Here is a 26433-nt window from a genome sequence, read left to right as displayed (position 1 = left end):
CTTTTGTTAAAGGGGTTATAGCAAATCTGTCTTAATAGTTTTTAAAATCTGTGTAAGCAATTATATTTTCTACAGTTTGCATCTTTTGAAACGTCTGTTATCTTTTCAGTAAAGGTCAGTAGACCTAGTAGCATTCAATGGTCATAGCAGAAAATAATCAGTCATGGCCAGACTGTAACTGCTGGCTAGTCATTAGAGTTAGGAGGAGGATGGTCTTCTCACTTCATGGTAGGAATACTCCGGAAACAGAGGGAACAACTCTTCTCATCCCTAGAATGGATTTAGGATCTCTTCATCCTAAATGAAAAACTCTTCTCAGTGAAGTGCCCTGCTGCTTCTTAAGTAACTGGATTGCTGTTGAATAGGCCAGCTGAGGATGACTCATCGAGCGATGAGGGGTCACAGGAGCTTGAAGAATCCATCAAGGTGGACCCTGTTCCCACAGAGCCCCCAAGTCATGGCAGCACAACCTCATATAAGAAGTCTCTTCGACTCTCTTCAGATCAGATTGTGAGTTATGTGTGCTCTGTGTGGATCCAGTTTATTTTAGTAGCTGTTTAATTAACCATGCTTCTTCTTCTGTCCACACTATCCCCAGCCCTGCACACAGGACATGGCGTGTGCTCGTAAACGCTCACACATGGTAGAACAGCATCTCCCTCCCCTGGGGACCACCTGGGGCACCTGGGACATGGCTTCTTCTACCACCCCAGACATCCTAGTTGAATCTCTGGGAATGAGCCAAGGGATCTGTATTTTCAACCTGTTTCCCAGATGAGACTTGTCCAGCCAGCCCATCACTGGGCCATACACTGTCTTTTAGGAGCCACAACAACAGAGAAATGCCATTTTCTTATTTAGATGCAGTTTCCTCTTTCCTGCTTGTTTCCCACTCCATTCCCCCTGTTTTCAGTTTGAAATGGTCTTGCTATGCCCCAGGACTGTCAGGTATGGAGGAAGAGCAAAGACGTTTGGTTTCTTGGGGGAATCAGAAAAATCGCTTAGAATTCCAGAACGTCATTCAGGCAGTGGCTCCTTCAGCCTCTTCTGAGCAAGCTCTCCATGCTGTGCTCGGCAGGTGCATGCCTGTGCAACAGAAACCATCCTGCCTTGAGCTGAGGCCCTGAAACACTGGTGGTGGTGATGTAAATATTCAGACTCTGTTGTAAACTCTGTTTTCACCTGTTTTTTTTTTCCATTTTATTACAATAATCGTATTCATGTACTTCTTTCCATTCTTTATACATCCCCCTGTACACGTAAACACACACACACACACACACACACACACACACACTCATATATTTAGGGATTAGGATCCTTTCTTCACTTAACAGTATATTTTAGCAATCTCTCAATGACTATATATTACTAGAAACTGATTATTAATTGTATGTAATTCCATCAAAGTGATATCCCATTTATTTTATAAATTATCTATGATTTTCCTTATTCTCTTACTTTTTATAAAAGGCAAAACTGAAGCTCCAAGATGGCCCAAATGATGTTGTGTTTAGTATTACAACCCAGTATCAAGGTACCTGCCGCTGTGCGGGAACCATTTACCTGTGGAACTGGAATGACAAGGTCATCATTTCTGATATTGATGGAACGATAACCAAGTAAGCACGAGCCCATGGTAGGCAGCAGCAGTCAAGGCGTAGGCTGCTGTGCAGTAGTGGGTAGGATCAGGGGGATCCCTCCTTGGCCACTGTCTGGTATTTTTAAAACTCCCTGCACTGAGACTTGCATGCTGAGGTCACATGTGGTCACACGTGGTCACACACAGTCATTCTGTGGATGGTGAAGATGAATGGAGTCATACGAGTTAACATTGAAGATAACTTCTGGAAAGATTTAGTTATTTGGTCTCCAAGTTCTGGCATTAAATTTTTAAAAAGTAAGAAGGTGTTGCGATTAGGGAGGAAGGAAAGAAGATTTGTGGTTATAAATTATCTCTAAAAATGAACATCTGGCTTCTACTTTTAGAAGTTCCTTAGTGGGTGGGTGTACATGCAGGGGACTGCCTTGCTGATGCACAAGCCATGACAAAGTTGTGCCTATAGATTAGATTGTCCCTGGACCCTGCCTCTACCTAGTGGCTTTTAGCAGCTGGCATTGTAGTAGGAAAACACTTGGCTTTATGCGCTTTGTTTCTGATACCTTTTCCTATTTCTACCTTCTCAGGTCTGATGCCTTGGGGCAGATTCTTCCACAGTTGGGTAAAGACTGGACGCATCAGGGTATAGCAAAACTCTACCATTCCATCAATGAGTACGTATCCCCTCCCCCTGTGTCCACATGCTCATGTAGCCTCACACAAAGAAAAGCGTCAGCGACCGTTTCTGGAACATGAGCTGTGTGCTAGCCATTGTGTTACATGTCTCAGCCGTCTCCTCTACACCGCATAGTGCTGGGAGTTGCAGGCACTACCTGTATCTACAGTTCTAGCTATCCTGTAGTGGGGGGAGAGGGGGCTTTGCTTTAATTTAACAGGAGAGCCAGTTTTCATTTTTGGTTTATTAGTTGGGTTTTTTAAAATCTGATTTCACTGAGTAAGTAATGTATGCATGCATGAGGGAAACATTTCACCAATGTGAAATCCTTTCTGTTGGAGCAACAGAGGAAACAGTGCTGTGTCTTTATAAATAAGATCCTTTGCATTTTTCGTTTATGGCAGGTAATTTAAAGATAGTCCAAGATTTTTGTTCTGATTCTCATGGACTAGATGCTAAAGATACTTCAATCTTACAAATTTAGCAGATTCCTAGTTACATATACCTCCATTTTCCCCCATGGTGTTTTCCATGGAAAATTGAGATCCTTATAATGCTAACTGCTTTCTTTATTAAATTTAAGAATTTTATTTCCACCATAAATGAAAGGAACTGTATTTGAATCTTTTAAAAGAATAGTGCTGCTTCGGGGTGCCTGGGTGGCTCAATCAGTTAAACATCTGCCTTTGGCTCAGGTTATGATCTTTTGGGATTGAACCCCGCTTCAGACTTCCTGCTTATTAGTTGGGAGTCTGCCGCCTCTCTCACTCTGCTCCTCTACCTGCTTTTTAATGCATTCATGCTCTCTGTTTCTTTTTCTCTCAAATAAATAACTCTTTAAAAAATAAAACGAAATGTCAAAAAAAAAGAGAGAATAGTGCTCTTTTTTTTTTTTTAAACTTTGCTCAAAGAATGTTTCTAAACAGGACATGTTCTCTTTCAGGAATGGCTACAAGTTTCTGTACTGCTCTGCTCGTGCCATTGGCATGGCTGACATGACCCGTGGCTACCTGCACTGGGTCAATGACAAGGGCACAATCTTACCTCGGGGCCCTCTGATGTTATCCCCCAGCAGCTTGTTCTCAGCCTTCCACAGGTACCTCTCCTACGCAGGCTTGCATGCCCACCCACTCCAGGAGAAGGGGTCTGATTGGTGGGGAGATTGGAAGTCAAACTCACTGTAAGGGTTTGTATATCATTCCAAGCTTCTGCATGTCTTGGTTCTTGGGCTCCCCCAGAGCATTTAACTCTGAGCTCACCCAGTCCATATCAAACACTGTCCAAAAGAGTCAAGCTATCAAGTTTTCTCCTTCCCTAAACCCCATCACTCAGAATGTCGGTCTTTCTTGACTAGAACAGAAGGAGAAAGAGAGATGCCGGTTACAAAAGACTTTCAGAAATGATTGTGACCACTGAAGTCTTTTCAGGACCATACAACAGGGAGAACAACATTTCAAATTTGGTCATTATATTGGGTTTTTTTTGTTTGTTTGTCTTTGCCTAGGGAAGTGATAGAAAAGAAGCCAGAGAAGTTCAAAATTGAATGTCTAAATGATATCAAGAATCTGTTTGCCCCATCTAAGCAGCCCTTCTATGCTGCCTTTGGAAACCGTCCAAATGTAAGTGTCTCCTCTGGGCTACACATTCTGGTGTTTTCAGAGGAGTATTTTTTAGGGTACAGCCCCGTCATGATTCTCAAACCAATTGTATAAGCAAAATGGATGTTGTGCGGAATAGGTTTTCGTTTTCTCTATTCTTAATTTCTGTTCTGTAGCTGGACATCTGCCCTAGAGTTTTGATGTATGAGAAAGGGCATTTTGCCGTTGTTTCTGTGGCTTTGCTTCCATCTCCTTAGGTAGTTCTGACTTGTGTTCTAAGTGGTTCTAAGCTATGCTCTTGGATCCCGCCCCCAGAGAGTGCTCAGCCTTCCCTGATGCTTCTCAGCCTCTCCGCATAGTTGGCCCTCCAGTTCCCGGTTGCAGAGGGTGTTGCTCTCTGGCCTCTGGCAGGCAGCAGGGCCCTACCTGCTCCTGGGCCCTGGCCTCTGCTCCACGCCCAGTGTTCTAACTGTAGTGCCCTTGGCTTTGCCTCCCCTTTTCAGTTTGGGTTTGCCCTGAGCTCACCTTCCGCAGCAGAGCTGCACTGTGCAAGCTCCACACGTTTGCTGTACACCGTCTCCTGCTTGTGCAGTTCTTCTGGCTCACAAGGAACCAGAGAAGTATCTCTAAATGTCTTTTCTTATAATCACGCTATTTAATGTTTTTTTGTCCAGGATGTCTATGCTTACACACAAGTGGGAGTTCCAGACTGCAGAATATTCACCGTGAACCCCAAGGGCGAATTAATACAAGAAAGGACCAAAGGAAACAAATCCTCGTACGTATGTTCCTGTTTCCCAGCCCACTGCCCATAGCCAGGGGTGAACCTGGGGACAGAGTCTGAGGATCAGCCCCGCTCCCACCCCCACCCCCCAATAGCAGAACTGTACCTGCGTTTTGGAGGCTTTCCTCTTTGCCTGGGTGTTTTTGCCTCTGTAAGAGCATCTGAACCAGGATCATTACGATCCTAGACTTCAAAGAGGGCCATGCCCCGGGAGGGGTTGGATGCCTTGCACTGAGGCCTCTTAGTAACTAACTTCACAGCACATAGTCCTGGGCTCTGACGTCACTTAAGGGTGACAGTTTGTGTGTTCTTCCCCAACCCCTTCTAGGTATCACAGACTGAGTGAGCTCGTGGAGCACGTTTTCCCGCTTCTCAACAAGGAACAAAACTCTGCCTTTCCCTGCCCAGAGTTCAGCTCCTTCTGCTACTGGCGAGACCCGATCCCCCAAGTGGACTTGGACGACCTGGCGTGACGTGGCATCTCCCAGGGAGGTCCTTGGGCATTTGCCCCATAGCAAGGGAAGGTGACCAGCACTTCTGGACGGAGGCCACTGGGCTACCCTCCAAGCCACAGGTGCAGGACAAGACACGTGTTGACAGCTGGACACCAGCAGGCACCAGGAGAGCTCCTGGAGCTGGAACCGTTGTCTTCCTTTTCCTTCCCAGGCCTGGCAGGGTTGCCGCTCAGAGCCCTGAGCAGGCAGGCAGGCAGGCGAGGAGCTTGGACCTGCGGTGGGAGGCCTAGGCTCCTATTACTGGTCGTCCTCACACATGTGCTGTGTCAAGTGTGTGCTGGTGCTCCTTTAACTGAATAATTTAAAAGGAAGAAAAAAGCTAAACAAAAGGGGACCAAAACATGTATAAAGTAAAGTGTTATAATTTCCACTGGGAAGTTGAGAGTGTTTCTCTCTAAATCCAGGGCTTTCTTTAGGGGATCAGGGTCCACTAAGCTGCTACAGGTCCAGTTAGTGATGTTAGTTCAAACCACCTGTGCACATTTCTTCCATGGGCTCTTCCTTCTCTGCCACCGTGAAATAGGATGTCTGCTCTGTGGGCTCCTCCAGGCAGGGGCCAGGGCCACTGACCCCAGCTCCACACATATGGGCTTCTGGGGACAAAAAGCCCCTTAGATCACTGGCTTCTCAACTATGGCTAGCCTGTCGGTGTTGTCTTGGTCCCAGTCAGGACAGAAAGGTCTTGCTGGATGTGCTTGGAGCCTGTGGGAAGAGTACTAATGGTGGGAGTTGATTGGACAATAAGCAACAGCTCTGTTTTCAGGAAGGCCTTAGAAATGCAGATAGGCATTCGTGTGGGGTCCCGGAAGAGTCATTTTCTCTGTCTTTCTGCCTTCAGCTTCTTCTCCCAGCCTGGTTGTAAGGCCGGGTGGTCTGAGCAGACAGCTTCAGGGGAGGGACTGCCCCATGAGCCCCTCCAGAACTGAGAGCCTGGGTGTTGACGGCAACCTCAGTGTGAGAATCCAGAGCACTGTCAGAGAGGAGGCCTCCATGCGTGCACAGGCCTTGGCCGGCAGGGAGGCACTCAGCCGGGCGCCAGAGCAGAGGACAGAAGCTGCGGATCCAGGTACCCGCTGGGGGCGGCTTCCTCGCCCACCCCAGCCGGTCTGGGACTTGTGCTGCGGTGCTCTCCTCGCTCTCCTCGCTTGAGTTTGCCCCGCCCAAGTAATACGGACCTAAGATGGAGAAATGGGGTGGTTATTTTTCTAGGCTGGAGAGTTGGAAGTCCCTTTAGTTTGGCCATTTCTCCACGCACTTTTGTATGTGGAGACCGTGGTAGAGCCCCCCCAAACGCAGCTCTGTGGCAAAACACAGAGGCACGTGCTCCCAGAGGAGGACCAATGCGCGCTGCTTCCAGTGCAGACTTTCTGCCCTTCAGTAGTGCAAGGACTAAATTGTTTAAAGAGTTTATTTATGTATAGTAGGTTAGGCAAACTCGGTTATGTTTCTAGGAAATCTTTCCCAGTTAGTGACTTAAAATCCGAGCAGCAGTGCAGCTGGTGGGCTCTGAGACGCTGCCAGTGTATCCTCTCCACGTTCATTTTCCAGAAAGAACATGAGCTTTCTGTGCTGAACCTGAGCTTACTAGGGCTTCTCTGCACACATGTGGTACAGGAAATCTTGACCTTCTATAGTCCTCTTTAGGTTGTCTTTTAAAGAGTTTTTTGATTAGACTATTCATTTTCCTCGATAAGCTCTTCTCTGTGGACACACGGGCCTTCTGTAGGTCTGACCCAGGGGCCCAGGTCTCCCAACCCTGTGCTGAGGTGGGACAGGCCCTTCTGTCCTGGTGTCCGTAAGCACTAGACTTTGTTGTTTTGTTGCTGCAGATTGATCCAGTGGGTACATTTGCTAATTAACGTGAATCTTTTTCCTTATTTAAAGGAGTCCCTCTTGCTGAAAGTAGATGATTACTATCACTATAGTGTTAAAGTATTAAGTTTGTGCTAAAACCCATTGCCATTTGGTACAAATGACATTTGTTCTTTCTGTGAAAGAGAGTTACCCTCGAGTGTGTTTGTACACAGACCCTTCCAATGGTGAGTTAATGAAGAAGTGTTATCCCGTGCTGCTTGCGATGATGGGCGGGATCACGGGATGATCGCAAGCAGATTGGGCTTTTCGAAGTCATTCTCTCGGTTGTTCCACTGGTGAAATGGCCTTGGCCCCTTTCCCTCTCTCCAGTTCAACCTGACTTGAGTATTTGCCTTGCTCCCCACGTGCTGAAGCTTCTCTGGCTGTGGTGTCGACATCTACGTCTCGGGCAGGCGTGAGGAAGTGCGCGTGTGGGCCCGGAGCATGCACACTTAGCCGCCGTGTGTGAGGACTGTTTGCTGTGCTCAAAACCATCTGCATAGTTTTCAACTGGAAAAAGAAAAAACTTACAGTGTGATGTCTGTCATAAAATGAAAGCTGCTAACGGTCACAGGGAGAACAGCTGAGGAACGACAGCTAGCTAAATGACCAGAAAGTGCCTGTGCCCATAGGAGCACATGTGGCCCTTTGGGACGATGTTCTTGAAGGTGCAGGCAAGACCTTTAAAGAGAAGTAGAAAGTAAATGCTTTCTCCTTTTGCTAGTTGGTGAAAACAAACTCTTCCAGGGAATTTTAGCATCTTTAAGTATCCTATTTACTCTGGGAAGTCTTGTTTTCCCGTTTGAGAATATGCTGTGTTTAATGAAACCGGTTAAAAATTGAGTTTTTGTTTAAGTGCTCTTTCCAGGTGAAAACTGCTTTTTTGGTTTGTTTTGAAGGTAAGAGAGGGAGGGGGAAACTTTGTTGTTTTAATTTAATTATTACATTTAGACTCTGATGAAGTATTTGATTATTAGCAATGCCACTAATAAGTTTTAAGTTGTCAGAAATTAATTGTAAACATCAGTACAGTACTCTCAGTCATGGCAAAGACAGTTATCCTAAGATAAATGGCTCATATTTTGGTGCAGTGTTTGATGTTCAAAACAAGACGTTACAACAATAAACAAATGTAAACTGAATGCATTTGACTCCTTCCTTCAGAAGACATTTAAACCATATTCTCTGTACTCTTGCCAGAAAGTGATAATTTCCATAAATTAGCATTTTGATCTCTGCTGACACTAAAATTCATCTACAGAAAGGACCTCTTTTTGGTGCTTATTTTTATAAAACCTGACTCCAAAAGTGAGGCTACACTCCCAGGAACCAACCTCTCTTGCTTTGTAGGTTCTGCCAGAGAATGATTCATTCATACATATGTAATTCCTGGTGTGTTCTCCCTGGCATCCTCTAGGCTGGACTCCCCCACCAGCCCTCAGCCCATCAGGGGTCCCCCAAGAGGCCTGCTCAGAGCCTTTGCCACCCCACCTTTCAGGAACCCCTCCCTCCGGGTGAGTACCACTTAGCAGTTCTGATGTTCTCATCAGCCTAGGAGAGTCAAAGTGATCTTGAATCAAAAACCAAACCCCACATACTACTTAATGAGTGTCTTCTTATTCCCTCAAATTGCTGGGCTCCACCAGATGCAGCATGTGCTGGACAGGTATCCCAAAGCCGCCCTTGAGAGCCTACTTTCAAGTACAGGAAAGCTTGTCCTGTCCTGCTGCTTTGTCTTGACATGAGCGCAGGGTGAGGGGCCCTGGGGTTCTTTGGGGTGTACGTAGGGAACAGAAAGGATGCACTCGGAGAGAAGTTGACTGTAAAGGAGCCAGCTCCCAGTACTTGGGGGTGAAGGGCTCATCCTTGCAGCTCCTCAGGGTGCAGCCTGCCTTTTCCCTTCCCTTGATAGGACAGTGTAAGGGAAGAAAGAAGCGTGTTCAGGAAGTGAGTGCAGATACATGCGGAGGCATGTTGTAGATGTGCAAGTGTGCGTTGGTTCTGTCCCTCTGATCACAGACACTCCTTTCAAACCACTCGTGAGAAACCGCAGGAAAGATGATAGGGCCGCTGAGAAAGCTCGATTAATGCACGGTTGTGGAAATAATTGCAGAAGGAGCCCTGATGTAGCTGTCATTCTATTTTATCTTGACGTAAACACAGGAGCTGCTGTGATTAGACTTCGTTTACCTTGCCAATCTTGGATACACAGAGCTGAAATTCATGTTTTTCAGTGAGTGAGGGTGCATTGAGAGAGGAGGACCACGCTTCACTCAGTGCTCTAGAGAACCAACCATGGAGCAGACAGAGCAGTCACTGGCTCCCTTCTGTCTGGCCCCTGCCTTTCCGGCTGTTGAACATTTGTCCCCTTTGGCACTAAGGTCTTTACAGGGGGTGTGAGGGAAAGAGGGCAAAAGTAGGTCCATGTGCCAACTGGGTTTTCCTGAAAATACTCCACTGCATTGGGGTTTTTTCATGAGTCATTTCTAGGACACACAGACTCTGACAGCCACCTTTAGCCAATTCCCCAGCTATAGAAATGGGGAAAGAGAATGCTCCCCCTCCCCCCACCATCAACTCCTGGACAGAGAGATCCAGATTTTAAAGTTCTAAAACCACAAACCGGCAGTTCTTGGTCACTTCTCCCTACCTGGGGTAAGGGAATGAGGAAGAAGGCTCCTGTCGGACATGTCCAGTGGCCACCCTGTTACCGCATTTGCAAGCAGTCCTGGAAACTCACAGCATTTTTTTTATAGCATAAGAGTATCCAGTGGCTTGATCTCAGGCCCAGGAGACTTGTTTCTTTGATCCGCATCTTTCCCTGGGGCTCTAGGGGACTTTTCTCCCCATGGGCTCTTGATCGGCCAACAGATTTTACCAGCCTGTTGAGTGGGGACCACCTGAAGCTAAGGGTCTTATGTCCTAGAGGTTTCTGTGGCTGCTGATAAAGGAGCAACATGCCTGGGTTTCCCTGGAACAGAACGTACTCTCCATGGGAAGATTCCTGCTTTTCTCTGATGATCTCAGCTTTCAGTCTGTGATCAGTTTTATGTTGGGCCTATTGTTGCCTGGGAACCCGAGAATCCTTAAAGCCACATCTGCTGTGAGCTGTGCAGCGAGCGAGCTCCTCAGCTCAGGCAGCTGCTGATTAGATGTGAATTTTAAGCATCCCCTGGAGGAGCCCCTCTTTAGCTGCAGGCCTCACGGGGGGCCTTGACCTCCAAACCCATCTGTTTTTGTTTTTGGGGTTTTTTTTACAAGGAAAAAAAAGTGTGTAGCTTGCATAGTGAGGGGTAACAATTAGATACTTGAGATTGATTTCTTCAAGCTTACTTTCTACAGCCATTTTTTAAAAAGTCAATTACCTTTCTGCTGTTTGCTTTTTTTTTTTTTTTTTTAAAGATTTTATTTATTAATTTGACAGAGAGAAATCACAAGTAGATGGAGAGGCAGCCAGAGAGAGAGAGAGGGAAGCAGGCTCCCTGCTGAGCAGAGAGCCCGATATGGGACTCGATCCCAGGACCCTGAGATCATGACCTAAGCCGAAGGCAGCGGCTTAACCCACTGAGCCACCCAGGCGCCCCCTGCTGTTTGCTTTTTAGCAACACCTCTCAATCCATATGGTACCAGACTTCAATAACTTACAGTGGTTTTACATCTTTATTGACACTCCCTGTCTTTGCACTTCACATGTACAGGTCATTCAAGGAGCCCCCCAGGCTGCTCAGTCTCCCGGGCCAGCCCGCACCTCGACCCCCAGTCTCTGTGACAGCACATGTGACTTCAGCATTTCAGTGTTTAACCTTCTCTCCTGCAGGCTTTGGGAATAAAGAATGTGGCCACCAGCCCATTGTTGCCAGCCACATCCCCTCTGCCCTGTAGCCCAGCAGCTCTCCCCTCCTGGCAGCAGGTCACACTCCGCAGGGGGCACCCGATCAGTCCCGTGAGCAGAGCTCTTGCCGACGTGGTGCCAGAGCCGGTGGCCGCGGGGTAGGGGGGACCCCGCTTCTCAGGTAGCCGGGCAGAACAGGAGGCCGCGGCCAGGCACATGTGTCCTTGCCACCCACCGGGGACGCTCGGGTGTGTGGCCTCGGCAGCCCCGTCGGGCCTGGATCTTGGGGAAGGTGTTGGGATTTTTGCAGGAAACTAGACCAGTGCTCCATACATACAACAGAAACTGCATATATTAAGGCTTCCCAGTTCTTAGTGACTATCTTTCCCCAGCCACCCTAAAGGTGAGAAAGGAAAGGATATAAGAAGACCCCACTAAACGTGGAGTACATTTCGTCAAAGTCCGTGTGAGCCAACCGGCCCCCAGTCACCACGATGTTGACACCATCTCCTGCCTTCAAGTGCACGATGAGGTGGAACGCCCCAGGGCCCCCACAAGTGTGCAGAGCCCCCTGGGGCCGGTGGTATTCCAGGAACTCCCTCTTGTAGCCGGCTGTATGCAGCTGGGCCACACTGGCATTGGAGACCGACAGGACAGCTTCCACATATGCATCCCTCTCCGGCGTGAGGGTGGCCGTGATCAGGTAGCGCCCATCGTATGGAGCCGTGAAGATGCCTGGGAGGAGGAAGGCAGATACTCATGGGACACCGTCACAGCACCTTTGGCACAGGTTGTCAGTTAACCCAGATTTGGGAGACTAACCATCTGTCCAGGACTGTCTCAGGAGAAAAACTGGGAGAGTTGGTCACCCAGCCCATAGAGGTAAGGTAGCCCTTTTCTATTTGCAGCTGCCCTACACCCACCAAGCAACAGACCCCCTTAGCTAGCACTGCTCTTAACAACAAACCCAGTCCTCATGGTGAGACCCCATCTTCTGCTGTAACACCCAGAAGAGAACAAATTCTACAAACCCCCCAGCATGTGGTACAATCACCGTAACTCCCCTCCACCCAGAGCAGGCCTCAGAAGAACTTGCCCCTGCAGCCGTGCAGCATGCATGGAGACAACTACCCAGCCTTGCTGGGAGAGAGCTCAGACCCTCTAACGTTCCCAGCAGCAAGATACACCAGCCTCCGTGGTGCTGTGTGTGCCGCACAGGTGTGGAGACACAAGGCCAAGGCCCAGCTTGGGGCCGGCTCCCACCTCCACCCGCCACCCAAGGTGTAGTGGAGCAGCAGCAGCCACCCAGATTCTGGTTGCCATTTGGGAGTTTTCTCCAGGATGGAAAACTCCCCAAGAGCCACTTAGAATAAGCCTCACAACTTGTGTGCTGGGCCCAAAATCTACAAAATGGTTGAGTTGCCTCCTGAGGAGAGGGGACCAAAAAGAACCCACAAAGCTTGTGGGAGAGACCACAGCCAGCCCTCATGCAGAAGAGCCAGCCAGGCTGCCTGTCTTGGACCAGTATACAGGTGGCATCCACTCATGGCCAGATATAAGCCAGGTTCTGGGCCTGGGGGAGCAGTGCTCAGAGATACAGAGACGGCCTGAGGAAGAAGAGATGGATTTGTAGATGTACCATTTGCAAAGCGGCAACTGGCCCCAAACCCAGAAGAGTCGGAGCCCATCCGCAACGCAGGAGCAGCCACTTCCCATGGGCTGTGGGGAGGGGGCTGGACATGGACCCTGATCACAGGCCAAGAGTGACAGAACAGAGGGCCACCCCGGAGCTGAGAGGGAACCTCAGGGGCTGGGTCTTTACCTGCCCTGAAAAAAGAGCACATGCCAGGCCACCCTGCTGTCTTCCCAGCTTGTAAGGGTGAGTTCTCCGGCATTCCACAGTCTTCCTGAGGGGCACCTGGGCCCTGAAAACAGACCTGGCCCTGAAAACAGACCTGGGCACTCTGAGCCCATGGCCTCTTCCCTCACTTGGAGACTGCCTGTACTGAATCCACATTCAGGATTCCCCAGAACTTCTTTTAATGAGGAACTGCTCAACAAGAAGATACAGTTCTGGGCTGGGCATCCTGGAATGTGCCAGAAATGAAGCCACTGTGGACAAGCTGTCCCCACCACCAAGGCAGCATGGAGGGAGGGCCCCAGGAGGAGGCTGTACTTGCAGGGAAAGTAAAGGTCTCTGGAAGCTAAGATACGTCTCGCACCCCAGCCTACTTCTGCACCTCAAGAGCAGGTCAGAAATACAGAGTCCTGGGGCCCCTGGGTGGCTCAGCCGGTTACCTGTCTGCCTATGGCTCAGGTCAGGATCTCAGGGCCCTGGGATGGAGCCATGCATTGGGCTCCCCGGGCTCAGTGGGGGGTCTGCTTCTCCCTCTGCCCCTCTCCTCATGCTCGCTCGCTCGCTCTCAAAAATATTTTTAAAAAAGAAGCAGCAGCAGAGTCCTGAGCTTGACTTCAACTGGCCTGGAGGACACCGAGTTCCATTTTTCCAAGTTTTGCAGGTAATTTTCATGCTCAGTAAAACTTAAGAACCACTGTGGGATTTGTTAGTAGCCATGCGGGCAGACAGGAGGCGGAGGACTAAAAACTCTGCCATGAAGGAACCCCGTTTCATCTGCCTCCTCGTAACCTCCCTGAACTCCCACCTGCCATCATGCAGCTCCTCAGGGAAGACCCGTGGGGGCCCCTCAGCACGCTGGCGCTTGATGGGCTCAGAGACCGGCTACTCAGAGTCTGTGGCCTACTCAGGAAAGGCCGCCTGGCTGCTTGGGCCTCAGCACCTGCCTCGGGTCTCTGCCCTGACCTGCCCCGGGGACACCCAGGTACCTCCCTCCAGGCTGCCATGGGCTCGGCAGAGAAGTGGGGCCCTGACACGCTGGCCTTTCAGGAAAGGTCTGACTCCAGTCCCCGGGGACAAAGATGGACAAAAACCCAGGCTCAGGTGTGGCAGAAAGGAGGAAACCTACACAATAGGAATCTGAGGTGACCTCAGTCCTCACTATCCTCAGGGGCTGGGGACAACTCAGGTGCCACAGGCAGAATCCTGACCCAGAGCAGGAGTGGTTCTGTTCCCGAGGCAGGAGACCCCACAAACATGGTCTGGCCCCTTTGGGATGGAATGCTGTCCCCTTTTTTGGCTCTGGTCATAATCAGCTTCTGAAGGGAACAGGGCAGGGGATTTGTCTCCCACCTGTCCTGTCTCAGGGCATGAGAACAACAGATACTGAAAAGGGCCTCCCAATGGCATGGAGGGACAGCAGGAAGGCGCCGGGCACAGTGACTGGCAGGCAGAGCCCCACAACCTCCACAAACAATGATTCCCCTGGCATGGGCCAAGGGCTGGTATGCTGATCTCATGACTAAAAAACGTTACTGCACACCCACCCGCCCGCCCGCCCACCCCGCAGCCTGTGAGCTGGAAATGTCTTCGTAAAATCACACAAAGCTGGGAAAAGCACCCCGGGCCAGCTGGTCCCTCACGTGCCCGCAGCTGCTCCGTGTGGCGCTCCCCACACCCAGGACCCAGGGAAGCTGACCAGACAGGGGGCGCTATCGACGGGAGATGCAGTCGCACACAGTCTCCAAGCTTACCGGTGTCGGGGTTGTACACATCTCCATCGTTAACCAGCACTTTGTTAAAGAGGACGACGCCCCCGTCGCTGGGGAAAGGCTTCTGGGTGAGCCCCGCCGAGAAAGACACCAGAGAAGGCACTGGAACCCCTGGAGCCGAAAGGACATGGAGCGTGTACAGGGGTCAGAGATCAGGGCCTGGATCACTGAGGCCTCTGTGCCAGGCTGGACGGGCAGCCTCACCGTACTCTTGCCTTAAGGTGGTAGAGCACCGTGGGACACCAAGTGCTCACACGCAAGGGCCAGACCAGTCCTGGTCAGGCCAGTAGCCAGGCCTGCTGAGCAGCGGGACATGCACAGGCGGGGGGTGGGCCTGTGAGGCCACAGGCATGTGTGAGCTGCTGCGTGACACTGGGCGTGTGTGGGCATCGGGGGGCTCAGGGCGGGCATGGAGTGGGGCACTGGGAAGCTAGGCACGGCCACACCAAGCACAGACCCAGCCAGGGAGCCTCTTGGCCAACTCCACGAGGTCATGGTTGATGTCTGAGGGAAAGTTCTGGTCTCAGGCCTGACTCTGCCCCTCTCTGAGGGCTCAGTCCAGTCAGCAGTGGTCCCCGCCCTGTTGGCGGACCCCGACTTCCACCCACATTATCAGCCCAGAGGGAGGAGGTAGGACAGGCAGGAGAGGGGCAGAGGCGGCCCTGGTCTCCCAGCAGACGTACCTGGGGGGGCTGCCGGAGGGGAGTTGGGGTATCCTGGAAAACAAAATAGGGTCGAATGTCAAACAGTAGCCCCACTTTTTCTCCCTGCTCTTCATGCTATTTCTTTAAATAGACCTAGACCTAGGCCCCCACTCCAAGCTGCCTTCCCAGAAGCAGAGGCACAGTTGTGTCCCCACTGTGCCTGCTTCCTCACTAGCCCACTTTTCCCTGAGCAGAGAAGAGCCCTGAGGGCAAGCTGGCTGGGGGAGAGAGGAGGATGCTGGACTCCGTCTTTCCTGCATGCACGTGTGTGTGGGGGGGGCTAGAAGTGCGGAGGGACAAACGGCGTCCTAGACCATAACCAGCTGTAAGGCATGGCGCGAACAGGAGGAAAACTGTCCTCTCTGGAGAGGCACAGGCGCCTAGCGGAGAGGTGTGATGGCTGCAGCTTGGGGAGGCTGAGCAGGAACAAAGCATCCATGGCTTCTTGTGTTCCCAGCACGGGCCCCTCCTGCCTGGAGGCCATGGCACCTCAGGGGTCCCGGGGGCACCAGACCCTCCCTGCTTGTGTCAGCCTGCTGGGGTTTGCTCTGTCCCACGCAGCACCCTGCTTCCCTGTCCAGGCCCCGAGCCTCTGGTCCCCCATCTGTTGAACGGAATGACTACGGACAGCACAGTGCAGCGAGCACAGCTACTGCAGAGCCAGCCCCTGATTCAGTCCCTGGCACGCAGCAGGAGTCCCACACAGGCTCGCTCCCTTTTTCTCCTCCCTCCTGCCTTGCCCCAACACCGCCCCCCCCCCCCGCCCCAGCTCACAAATAGCCCTTCCTGGCCACGCAATGAACAAGGCTTTCTCCTCCAACCTCTAAGCTCCTACTATTTACCCTGCTTTTTGCCTGTGAAGGAACTGAGTCTTACAGGGGTGACAAAGCTGCCCCAGGCCCCAAAGCCTGGGGTCACGTCCCTGAGATCTGAGCCTGAACCTTCTGGCCCACCCACCCCGAGGGGTGGCATTCTCCACTGCTGTGCAGGCTCCCAGGCCACACTGGGAGTCCCAGGTACGTGTCCTACCAGAAGTGGGATGCGGTGTTTACTGCACTATCCTTGGGGCTGCCCGGCCTCTGGGGTTTTAATCAGCATGAACTCATCCCTCAGCACCTCTAAAGAGCTTTTTGGAACTTGCACCGGGAACGACCCTGCAGCAGACCCCCTAAGGCTCGGGCTGACCCTCCATATATTCTCACAACACCGAACCTCCCCAACCCCCAGGCTCAGATGTGCCAGCTGCGGGGGACTTACCTGGTGCTCCCGCGAAGCCTTCGGTGCTGGGGATGGGCCGCTGCCCCGACTGGCCGTCCACTCCTTGGGGCAGGCCCCTCCCCGACATGCCCATCCTCCCTGGAGGCCCCGCCTCCCCAGTCTCCATGATGACCCCAGTGGAGCCGGGCAAGAAGGGCAGCCCTGTCCAGCCTGGCCATGCTGGCGGGGGCAACGGCTGTGGGGGTTTCTTGGGCAGGATGGGCTGCTGGCCCATGTGTGGCCGTTTTCTGGGGTCCTCAGAAAGCGGGGGAGCACTTGGTGTTGGCAGAGGAGTCGGCTCGGGATGAGAGGCCTCTGTGGGGGCCTCCACCAGAGCTGGGCGGGAGGGCTTTCCAGGCACCTGCGGGGCCTTTCCTCCGGATGGGGGTGCTTCAGAGGGCTCCTCCGCTGAGCATTTGGAAAATGGAGAGAAACAGGCAGGGTTAAAAACCTCAGACATGACTGCTCAGCCCAGGCTCCTCCCTAGGCTAACCCTACAGGCTCAGCACCCTAGGCAGGTATGTGGCTGGCTGGTGGCTGTGCATGCAGCAGCAACAGCATCGTGGGCACTGGCCTGGCAAGCCCAGAGCAGCCTCCCCAGCGTGGGGACAGCGTGCCTCACAGCTTCAGAAGATGGGCCCCAGGTCAAGCTACCCTCAAGTCACCCAGAAGCTGGTGAGGCCAGCGGGGACCAGGGCTCAAGGGGTAGGGGGAGGATTTTCAACCTTTCTACACAATGGCTGCACTCCCCAAAGCAGCACCACTCTTAGCCCCAGCACCGAAACTTGAAACTTCGGATTTCTCCACATGATGATACCACAGGTGTGTCACGAATTACTGAACAGGACCCACTGCCCCCAACCACCTTATGTTTCCTCGGTCACAAGTCGAGGCCCTGCTGAATGCAGCTGCCACCATGACCCCAGGAGGCATCAGGGAGCTGGAGGCTCCTCTGCAGTAGGCACAGGCCCCAAAGGAGCAGAAATACCCTACGCCTCTTGCCACAGTCTTAAGATCACCAACTGAGGGAATTTCCACGGGAGGAACCTGCCGATTCACACTTCCCTGCCCTCGTGGAATGGCGCTGTGACACACCAGGAAGCTGCCTCCCCTTCCTCCTATGAATACATTCCTGGAACCAGGCAGGCTTCCAGGAAGGTTTCCTGAGGGCCCATGAAGCAGCTAAAAATAACCAGGACTGGCAGATACAGGCCTCAAAACCAAACCCCACCCACCTCTACTGTTGGTATGGTGTTGGCAGTGCCCAGGTCCCAAAACTATACGATGAAGTCCAGGCAAAATCAGTGATTGCATTTTGACCCACTGTCTTGTTTCCAAACTCACTAAGGTAACTACAGCGATCAAACATGTGCTCCCCTTCCACCAAAGAGCCATGAAGCTCACACACGCCCAGCCCCAAAGGAACTGACCAGGGCTCCATGACAGAATTACACCCTATGGAGAATGCGTCACCACTTTCTCAGTCATCAGAAGGGTAATACAGAGCTAACACTTAGATGCAAGAGAAGAGAATTCACATCATTCAATGGAACAGCATCAGGCCTCAATTTTCTTCAAAACCATCGTTGAGAAGCGTTGGGTTAGACAGAAATTGTGAGAGAGGGACTGCAGACATGGGGACATCAGCGACAATGGAGGACAGGAGAGAACAGTTTGGAAACACAAAGTCTGCCCATTGATTCAGGAGGCTCCCAACCCTCTTTCCCTTCTCAGCTCCCAGGACACTTACTTACAGCTTAGGTTGGAGAAAGGGAGAATCTTCAAATTGACCCCATAATGAAGCCCACCAGCATGAAATCTCATCCAGTGCCTCACCTTCAAATATGAACCATGGTCAAGACCACATGGTATGCAAGGAGAGCCTCCAAAAAGAAACAGACTAAAACAAGTCATCCAACTAATGAAAAGAAATTCTGAAGAAATACACCATGCAAGAAAAGAAACATGTAAAACTCTAAATAAATAAATAAATAAATAAATAACAAAACCAAAAACAACACCAAAGCCACCATCAGCAATGCAAGTATGGAGTGGTATAAAAAGGCATAATCACAATCAGGAAGAGCCTTTGCTAATAAATATATGCTTGCCAAAATAAGCACAGTCAATGAAAGAGTTTCATAGATAAAATCAAGGAAATCTTTCAGAAGGTAGAACAGGAAGATGAAATGATGGACAACAGGAAGGGCACCAAAAGAAAATTAGTCCAAAAAAAAAAAAAAAAAAAGAAAATTAGTCCAGATATCTTCCAAGAAAAAAATCAGAAAAACAGACATAGGACAGAAAATGAGGTGGTAAGGTGAGAAGCATCAAATACACACACACACACACACACACACACACACACAATTTGATTCCAGCACAATTATTAAATAAGACCTAAACCAAGCATTTTCAGAACACTGAGGAAAAGGGAAGATCCTATAAGCTTTCAGGGGAAAAAAATTTTTTAAAGTGATTTTAAATCCAAAGAGCATCATCAGGCTTCTCAACAACAGAAACTAGAAGACAAGAGAGCAATGTCTTCAAATTTTGAGGGCATCATTGCTGATCTTGAATTCTCTACCCAACCAAAATATCCATCAATTATGATTCAAGAATAAATATTCTCAGACATGAAATATTTAAAAAAAAAAAAACTATCAGGCCTCTTAAAAAGCTTAGAAAACATGTTCCACTGAAACAAGTAAACCATGAAAAAGAGCAAACAGCCCAAGACAAGAGAGGTTCAAGGAATTTCTAGGATGGTAGTAAAGGAAGTTTCAAACTGAAAGCCCTTTAGCAAGTCCAGAGAAGAAGCCGTCCAGATGGAATCGGAAAGAGAGAACTCCAGAGGGGAGGTCATGAATTTAAAGAAATAAAATAAAATAAAAATGGAACCAACAAATGATCTGCTACTTTATATGGAATAGAAAATTATATTGAGAGGATACCCTAGGGTAAGAAGAATCCAAAGTAGATACATAAAATCTAGCAAATAATAATATAACACTGCTACTAATTCAAAGAAGAGCAAAACGAAATGCAACATAATCATATTCAGCTATATTGAACTATTTTAGCTCATAACAGCATAAATATCGACCACTGATTAGTGGTAAATTCTAGTGGCAGTTGGGGGGGCGGGGAAGCAGGAGAGCTATGAGTGAGCCTAATACATAAACTAATGCTGATAGCTGATACTTGCTATGTAATGTCTAAATACAATACACATAATATCTATATAGAGAGATATTTAAAATTAATAGTCAATTTAGAAATATAGAGGTAAATATCAGGGGGAGATAGCCAAAACAGTTGCATGCGGCTGCCTCTGGAGCTAGAAGTTCCAGGGACAGGTGGGGACAGGGGGTGGTTTCCTTATAAGCCTTTCAGTACAAGTTTATTTATTTTTATGAAACGTAACTGAAGAAGACGTTCTCCGAGGGCCTGTTTCTACCCTTGCCTTCCAATGCAAGCGCACCAGCCTGCACTGTGCCTCCGTCCTCCCTTCCCTCCTCCTCACCCCGTGCCCCCCCACCCGCCCCCAACCCGATCCGAGCCCCGCCTCCCAGCTGGCCTCCTTTCCCTTCTGGTGCTGCCCCATCCACGTCACTCCTCAGGCCTCTTTCCTTCCCCACCCCCCACCTAGGGCTCCTGTCCTGTAGTCCACGTGTATGTGTCTCCATCCAAAATTTAAAAGTAAACACTTTTCCTCAGTCCTCAGTGGATGGTGGTCAGCAAAGTACAAGCCCCCTGAACTGGTCCTTATTTTCTTACCTGTTCCTACCACACTCTCCGAACCAGCGCTCTTTCTCTGAAAGCCACCAGCATTCTCCCAGGCCCCGCGTCCAGCCACTCAGTCATATTCTCTCTCTCACTCACACGCACTTTCACACACTTACACACACACGCTCTGTTGCTAAGTCCTGCTGATTCTAATCCTGAAATACTTTGGCTCCTCCTTCCACACCTTTTTCAGAATGCCCTTTTTGAAAGCTTTCTGTACATAGGATCGCTCGAAAATCTGCAGTTGTTTCCCGATGCTCATAAAATCCAGCCGAATCTCTCCCGACATCCCGAGTTCCCCCACCTGCTCCAACTCCTCCTGCAGCCTCAGTGCCCTCATTGGTGCCCTGCCCTCCTCGGAGCTTCCCTGCCTTTGCATCTTTGCTTTTAGTGTTCCCACTCCCTAAGACAGCTTCTTCCAGCACCTTCCCTGAAGACCCGATTCAGACACCACCTCTCCCAGGAAGCCAGCAGGGATCTGCCTAACAGAGCTTGAACAATCCCACCTCCGAACCTTGAAGCACTTTGAGCCTCTGGGAGCTCTTTCAGTTTTTTTAATATCATTCCTGTCATGCTGGATGATGAGCCATTGAGGACACATTTTAACGAGATTTTATCCTCCAGTTTGGCACAGGGCCGCATCACATTGAGACATTTAAGTGTTTGGTGAATGAATGAAGCCTAGAAGGATGGCAGGTACTAGGGGCCACACCCTAACTCCCCGCCAGCCATTGCATTAGGCAGCTGAATTTTGGCCAAAAGTCTTCGTCATTCTGGGGGTCTCAGACCGTTCTTTTACATCCATCATTCCTTCAACACCCAGGCTTGTCACACAGGGTGGAAGCCAGAGGGAAAAGAATAAACAGACACCCTCCACTGATCTCCTTGTGGAGGGCACCCATGCTTGCTGTAAGCGGCTGACTGCTCCAAGAGGTATCCGTCAGGGCCGTGAAGACAAAGCTGCCCTGGGTCCTGTCATTCCCCAGTCCCGCCCCCCTCACCCCCAGCTTAGGCCGGCTCTCCAGCATCACCGTATCACATGGCGTTTCCAACGCAGATACACGCATTACAAAGACTGGGACAGCATTTTGCTCATTCTGGAAAGATCACTCCTGGCCGCGCTTGTCTTTCTGAACTCAACATGTGTTTCTAATTCAGAGTGACCATTTGAACTGAGCCGTCGCGAAGAGCCCAGGGTTGCTGCCCAGGCGTCTGAGCCGAGGGAGGCGTCGGAGGAGGGGCAGGCTGCACCCCGCGTGCACTGCCTCGGCCCCTGGAGCCGCCCCAGGCTCCAGGCCTGATCTGCCCTTGTGGCCTCAGGCCGCCCCAGCCTACAGGCAGCACCGCAGCCCGCCGTGGACGGGCCTGGTACCCAGCTGCGAAAGGCCGCTCCTTCTCCTCCCGAGTCCTATCAAACGCCAGTTCCGCCCTCACTAAAGCTAAGACCGGCGGAAGCCCAGCAGCAGTCCTCCATGAGACCACGTGCGAAGGACGGGGCTCCTGCGGCCGTTTTGCGCCCTGGCGCGGGGGGGGGGGGGGGGGGGGGGGGGGGATAGGAGCCAGGGTTGTGTCTGTACCCTGCGCCGCCAGGACACCCCAGAGGGAGGCCAGCTGTGAGGTGGCGGGAAACTGCAGGAAGGAGGGCCCACGGGGGCATCTGTTCCAGACGCAGAGCAGCGGCACGGGCTGTCTGCGGTGTCGGCTCCGGCCCGGCTGGGCTGCGGGAAGGCCAGCGACCCCTCCCGCCTCATCCGCCTGGTCCGTTCAACAGGCCAGACCCCGGCCCCCGCCTGCCCACCAGACCAAACCGGTGCCCGCTTCCCCGGCTGTCACGCACTGTGCGGGCGGCCGACCTGCCGGGAAGGCTGACAGGTGGCCATCGGGCCTCCAGACGCTCCCCGGACGCCCGCGAAGTCTTCGCAGCTGACCACCAGCGTGCGCCACGGGGAAGGGGCTGCTCCGGCTCCCCGCAGCGGCGCGGCGGATGCATGAGCCCCACCACCACCCCGGGCACGCCCCCGGAGCACTGCAGGCCTGCTGGGGCAGGGAGAACCCCTTACAGTCCCTGACTTGGTCTCCAGGCCACGGTTCTACACTGCGCACACGGTGACCTGGACGCGGCTGGCGGCTCTGGCTGGAACGACAGGAAGCCCCGGGAGCCACGGACGAGCGCAGTGTGGCCTCCTAGAGAGGGCGACAGAGCGAGTCCCAACGCAACCACGCGGGAAACCCTGGAATCGGGGCCATATTTCCCACCAGCACAACCTAGAGAACACGGGGACGCCCACACAGACGTACTCGTGGCGGTGAGACGTTTGAAACGGAAGGAATTTGCAAGCACAGAATCCCAGGGTTGGGGGAGTCGCACCTAGCCTGGCGTCAACATCACGTGGGAATATTCTGGGGGCCGGGAATAGAATTTCACAGGCAGATCCTCAAATCCCTATAGAAATGCACAGAATCTACGCTCTCTGGCTGAAGACTGACTACAAAGCCGCAGTGAGGGAGATGGAAAGCGCGGAAGAGTCCGCAAGCTCACACCTAGTCCCCTCTGGTTGCCCCGCAGTGTCAAAGTCGCCCTTTCATTCTCTCTCCTCTCCCTTCTTCCCTGTTTCTCCCCTTCTTTTGGGCATAGCTCCCCCTGGGTGGTGATAATCCTGCTGCCTTTGAAGTGGCCTTCCTTCTGTTTCTGAGACCAGAACTAGGGGTTTTTTTTGTTTGTTTGTTTTATTTTGTTTTAATTACAAATTTGATAACAAATTCCTGGGTCATGTCTCATCCCTGTTGAGCAGGAATCTCCTGACTGCCCCCCCACCCCCAACAGAGTTCTTCTTTTGCTAAAGCTCCCTGAGGACTTTTGCATGCAGTTATGAGAGAGCTCAGCCCTAAGAACACCACTGTTCTAAATTCAAGGTTAAGATGCAGAAAAGCAGCTGTTACTTACGCCCACCAAAGGACATGACCAATACAGATGCCCACAGGGTCAAAGGGTGCATCTTGCTGGAGTCAGGATGGTCTGAGTGTACGCAGTTTGCTTTCGCCTTTATATCTTTCAAAAACCCTGACTTGGCCCATCATGCTATCTTGGACCTAAACCAGCCCCAGATTCAGCCAATTTCAACGTGAGAGCCCACGCCAGCATTGTGGCATCAGACCACTTTTCCCCTCGCCAAGTTTTATGGTTAAATATTTGGAAAATTCATGCTTTTTCGTTCTCATGGCACAGCTTGCATTAAGCAACTTGATAAAGACGGATTCCTAAATCTCTAACACTCCTAAACGAAACATTGTGCTTCGTCTAATGCAAGTCCTAAGAGAAACACCCCTCCGACATAAGCAGAAGAAACAGATGGGGGGGATGTGAAAAAGGAAGTAATGCGGCTGTCACTGGGGTCTGTTGAAACAACATCCTAGTATCTAGGCGGGTACATCCCTTCTTGGAACAGTGACGCAGGGTAAGAGAGCTTCCCTGATGCACAGAAGTATTCCTCCGCCTGCCGTCCACTCCCAACGGGAGCCCCAGGTTTTTCAACCCTAGGAAGCCCCTCTCTCTCATAATAAAAGGCACAGCACAAACACTGGCATCTAGCCAGGACTCAGCATCTAGGTCACACCAGGAGGCTGGGATGCACCGGCTGTCAAAGGACACGGCCAGCCACAGCCTTGCTGACGATGCTCAAGTTACAGGCCAGGGCAGTCCTCGGGGCCCAGGCAGGAAAAGATGCCTTTCACCCAGGCTGGGGGCAGACCCTGAAGCTGCCCGCCACAGAGCTACTCCTACCCCGCAAGATGCCGACCCAGGGAAAGGCAGAGGATGCCAGCCAGAAGGGCAGGGCCCCACACATCTCCAGTGATGGAAGTGAGCATTGGCAGGGAAAGGGCCAACCCCCTACGGCCACATCGGACAGAAGGACAGAGGACTTACCAACCTAACTTTGTCCCAAGTGCTGAGCCTCTCATCAACAGAAGTATTTGAATGTGAATCCTGAATAGCTTGGGAGGGGACATTTGTGGACTTTTTGTACTTCCCACCTGACCCGTGACTTAGAAAAGAAAACAAAAGGGGGAAGAAAGAGAGAAAACCCCCACTGGGTATCTGGAACATTCCACAGAGCAGCCAGGAGCCTGACATGCAGAGCTCTCATCCCGTGTCTGCTCTGTGGACAGGCTGCTCTGGCTTCCTGAGACTAAGTGCCTGGGGGTTTGTAGGAAGTGAAAGGGAGAAAAGTTCAGTTGTGAGCAGAGTATACATCTATTACACGGGACAGAGGGTTAAAGTAATAGGTAATGCCCACTGATTACCTATGCCAGTGATTACCAGGGGCCAGGCACCATTTAATACTCCACTCCTTATGAGTATTAATCCTCTCTACACCATTTTGAGGTAAGTGTCATTATTATTTCCAACTAAAAGATGCAGGAAGTGCATCTTTTAGGTAATTAGGTAATTAGGTAAATAAATGACTTCCCCAAAGTCCTAGAGAAAGCTTAGAGGTAGCTGGGATTGCAAACCCAGGAAATAGATGCTGCGTGGGTCAAAATCCTCTGATAGTTCCTCATCATACTTAAATCTTTTACCATAGCCTATAAAATCCTCCATGATATGGTTCCTACCCCCTCTCTGACCTTAATGCTTAGGACCTACTTGCCTTGTTCATATACTTGATAAAACTAGCATTCTGAGTTTTTCAAACAGGGCCAACTCATTATTGCCTCAGGGCCTTTGAACATGCTGTTCTGTCAGCCTGGAACACTTCCCACAGATCTCTGCAGGGTTCTACAAAGATGTCATCTCCACTGAGCAACCCTCCGCTGGCCAAGCACCTAAAATATATTGCTGTCTCCTCTTCTTCATGAACTTACTCTGTTGTGTCTTTCCTTGTGGACTGAGCACTGGCTGAAATCAGATCACTATTTGCTTGGCTGCGCATTGACTGTCTTTCTACCAGAGTAAAACATTCACGAGGCTGGCACTGCAGCCCCAGAATGCGGCTCAGATTGTATGAGCTGAATAAATGAGTACAGGAATGAATGGTGGGTGTGATGGAGGGGGCCAGGAGAGGGGCATCACATTTTACTGAGCTCAAGGTGAGATACTGGTTCTTTACCTTTTGGAAGCTAGGCACTTCTCTGTGTCCAGATTTTTGGTCCAAAAAAATAATCAACATTTGTAAATAATTTCAAGAGTTCCTTTTAAACCCCAAGGAAGAATATCTGCATTAATGGGAGGGAGACGAAATAGATTTGGAGCTATATGAGCATCAGCAGAAGCCCCTTCTGCTCCCACCCTGGGTGCCTTCTGGAAAATTCAGGCCCCCTTAGGGATGCTTCTGAAGAAAAGAACAGCATCCAAGAACAGGGCAGTGCGCCGGGTAGAAAGGCCAAACTTCGCCTCCCTGGTCAGTCCAGCCATCTGGTTCCTGGTCCAAACCTACATCCTGCATCCTCATCCCTGGGCCTTTCCTCCCTGAGGGAGATATGACGACTGTCATTAATAGTCCTTCCCTCCCAATGCATACAAACCATGTCACCCTTCAAGAGCTAACTTGCGGGGCGCCAGGGTGGCTCAGTGGGTTAAAGCCTCTGCCTTCGGCTCAGGTCACGATCCTGGGGTCCTGGGATCAAGCCCCGCATCGGGCTCTCTGCTTAGTGGGGAGCCTGCTTCCCCCTCCCTCTCTCTGCCTGGCTCTCTGCCTGCTTGTGATCTCTGTCTGTCAAACAAGTAAATAAAATAAAAAGAGCTAACTTGCTTTGACCAACAGAATGTGGCAGAGAGGCAGCCATGCCTGGAAGGGGCCCAGCAGCTTCCACTTTCCTTTACGGACCAGTCACCATGTAGTAAGTCTGACTACCTTGAGACAGCCATGCTATGAAGCAGCCCAAGTTAGCCAGAGAGAGAGACAGAGACAGAGACAGAGACAGAGAGAGAACGGCTGCATGGAGGACCCTGACCTTCCAGCCCAGCCAGGCCCAGCCGCCATGCTGATGGCCAAGAGACTGACTCAGGCTAATGTCAAATGGAGCAGAACCACCAAGCCAAGCTAAACCAAGCCCCACCGAGTTCCTGATGCACAGAAAAATGGAAAACATTTTTTGTTTTCCAGGTATTTCCCTCCTGCTTTTCTGGGCCCGAACCACCCTCTCATTATTCTTTCCAGTAACACCTCCTTCCAGAAGCTTCTCTTATCACTCCACCT

The 26433-nt window shown here is 50.9% G+C and overlaps 2 protein-coding genes across 5 annotated transcripts in view; one reads left to right on the top strand and one right to left on the bottom strand.

Annotated features, from left to right (window-relative positions):
* The window catches only part of LPIN2 (lipin 2), an 82909-nt gene extending 74740 nt beyond the window's left edge, over positions 1–8169 (top strand). For 3 of the 4 annotated variants that reach the window (XM_032311333.1, XM_032311334.1, XM_032311332.1), the window contains exons 14-20: positions 366–510; positions 1474–1622; positions 2188–2274; positions 3220–3372; positions 3781–3895; positions 4549–4652; positions 4987–8169. In XM_032311333.1, coding sequence (XP_032167224.1) covers positions 366–510; positions 1474–1622; positions 2188–2274; positions 3220–3372; positions 3781–3895; positions 4549–4652; positions 4987–5131 — 898 coding nt within the window. In that variant the 3' untranslated portion in view covers positions 5132–8169. The remainder of the gene's footprint in view (positions 1–365; positions 511–1473; positions 1623–2187; positions 2275–3219; positions 3373–3780; positions 3896–4548; positions 4653–4986) is intronic. The other variant, XM_032311335.1, reaches the window with a different exon arrangement.
* A 2495-nt stretch (positions 8170–10664) lies between these two features.
* Positions 10665–26433, bottom strand: part of EMILIN2 (elastin microfibril interfacer 2) — a 55716-nt gene continuing 39947 nt past the window's right edge. Inside the window, exons 5-8 of the mRNA XM_032311331.1 lie at positions 16448–16855; positions 15170–15202; positions 14469–14597; positions 10665–11594 (exon numbers count right to left, since the gene is read on the bottom strand). Coding sequence (XP_032167222.1) covers positions 11257–11594; positions 14469–14597; positions 15170–15202; positions 16448–16855 — 908 coding nt within the window. The 3' untranslated portion in view covers positions 10665–11256. The remainder of the gene's footprint in view (positions 11595–14468; positions 14598–15169; positions 15203–16447; positions 16856–26433) is intronic.

This window comes from Mustela erminea, chromosome 13 (genome assembly GCF_009829155.1).
Source record: "Mustela erminea isolate mMusErm1 chromosome 13, mMusErm1.Pri, whole genome shotgun sequence".
In the NCBI taxonomy this organism is placed as follows: Eukaryota; Metazoa; Chordata; class Mammalia; order Carnivora; family Mustelidae; genus Mustela; species Mustela erminea.
The sequence above is the reverse complement of the archived record's forward strand: the minus strand, read 5'-3'. Positions and strand labels throughout refer to the sequence as shown.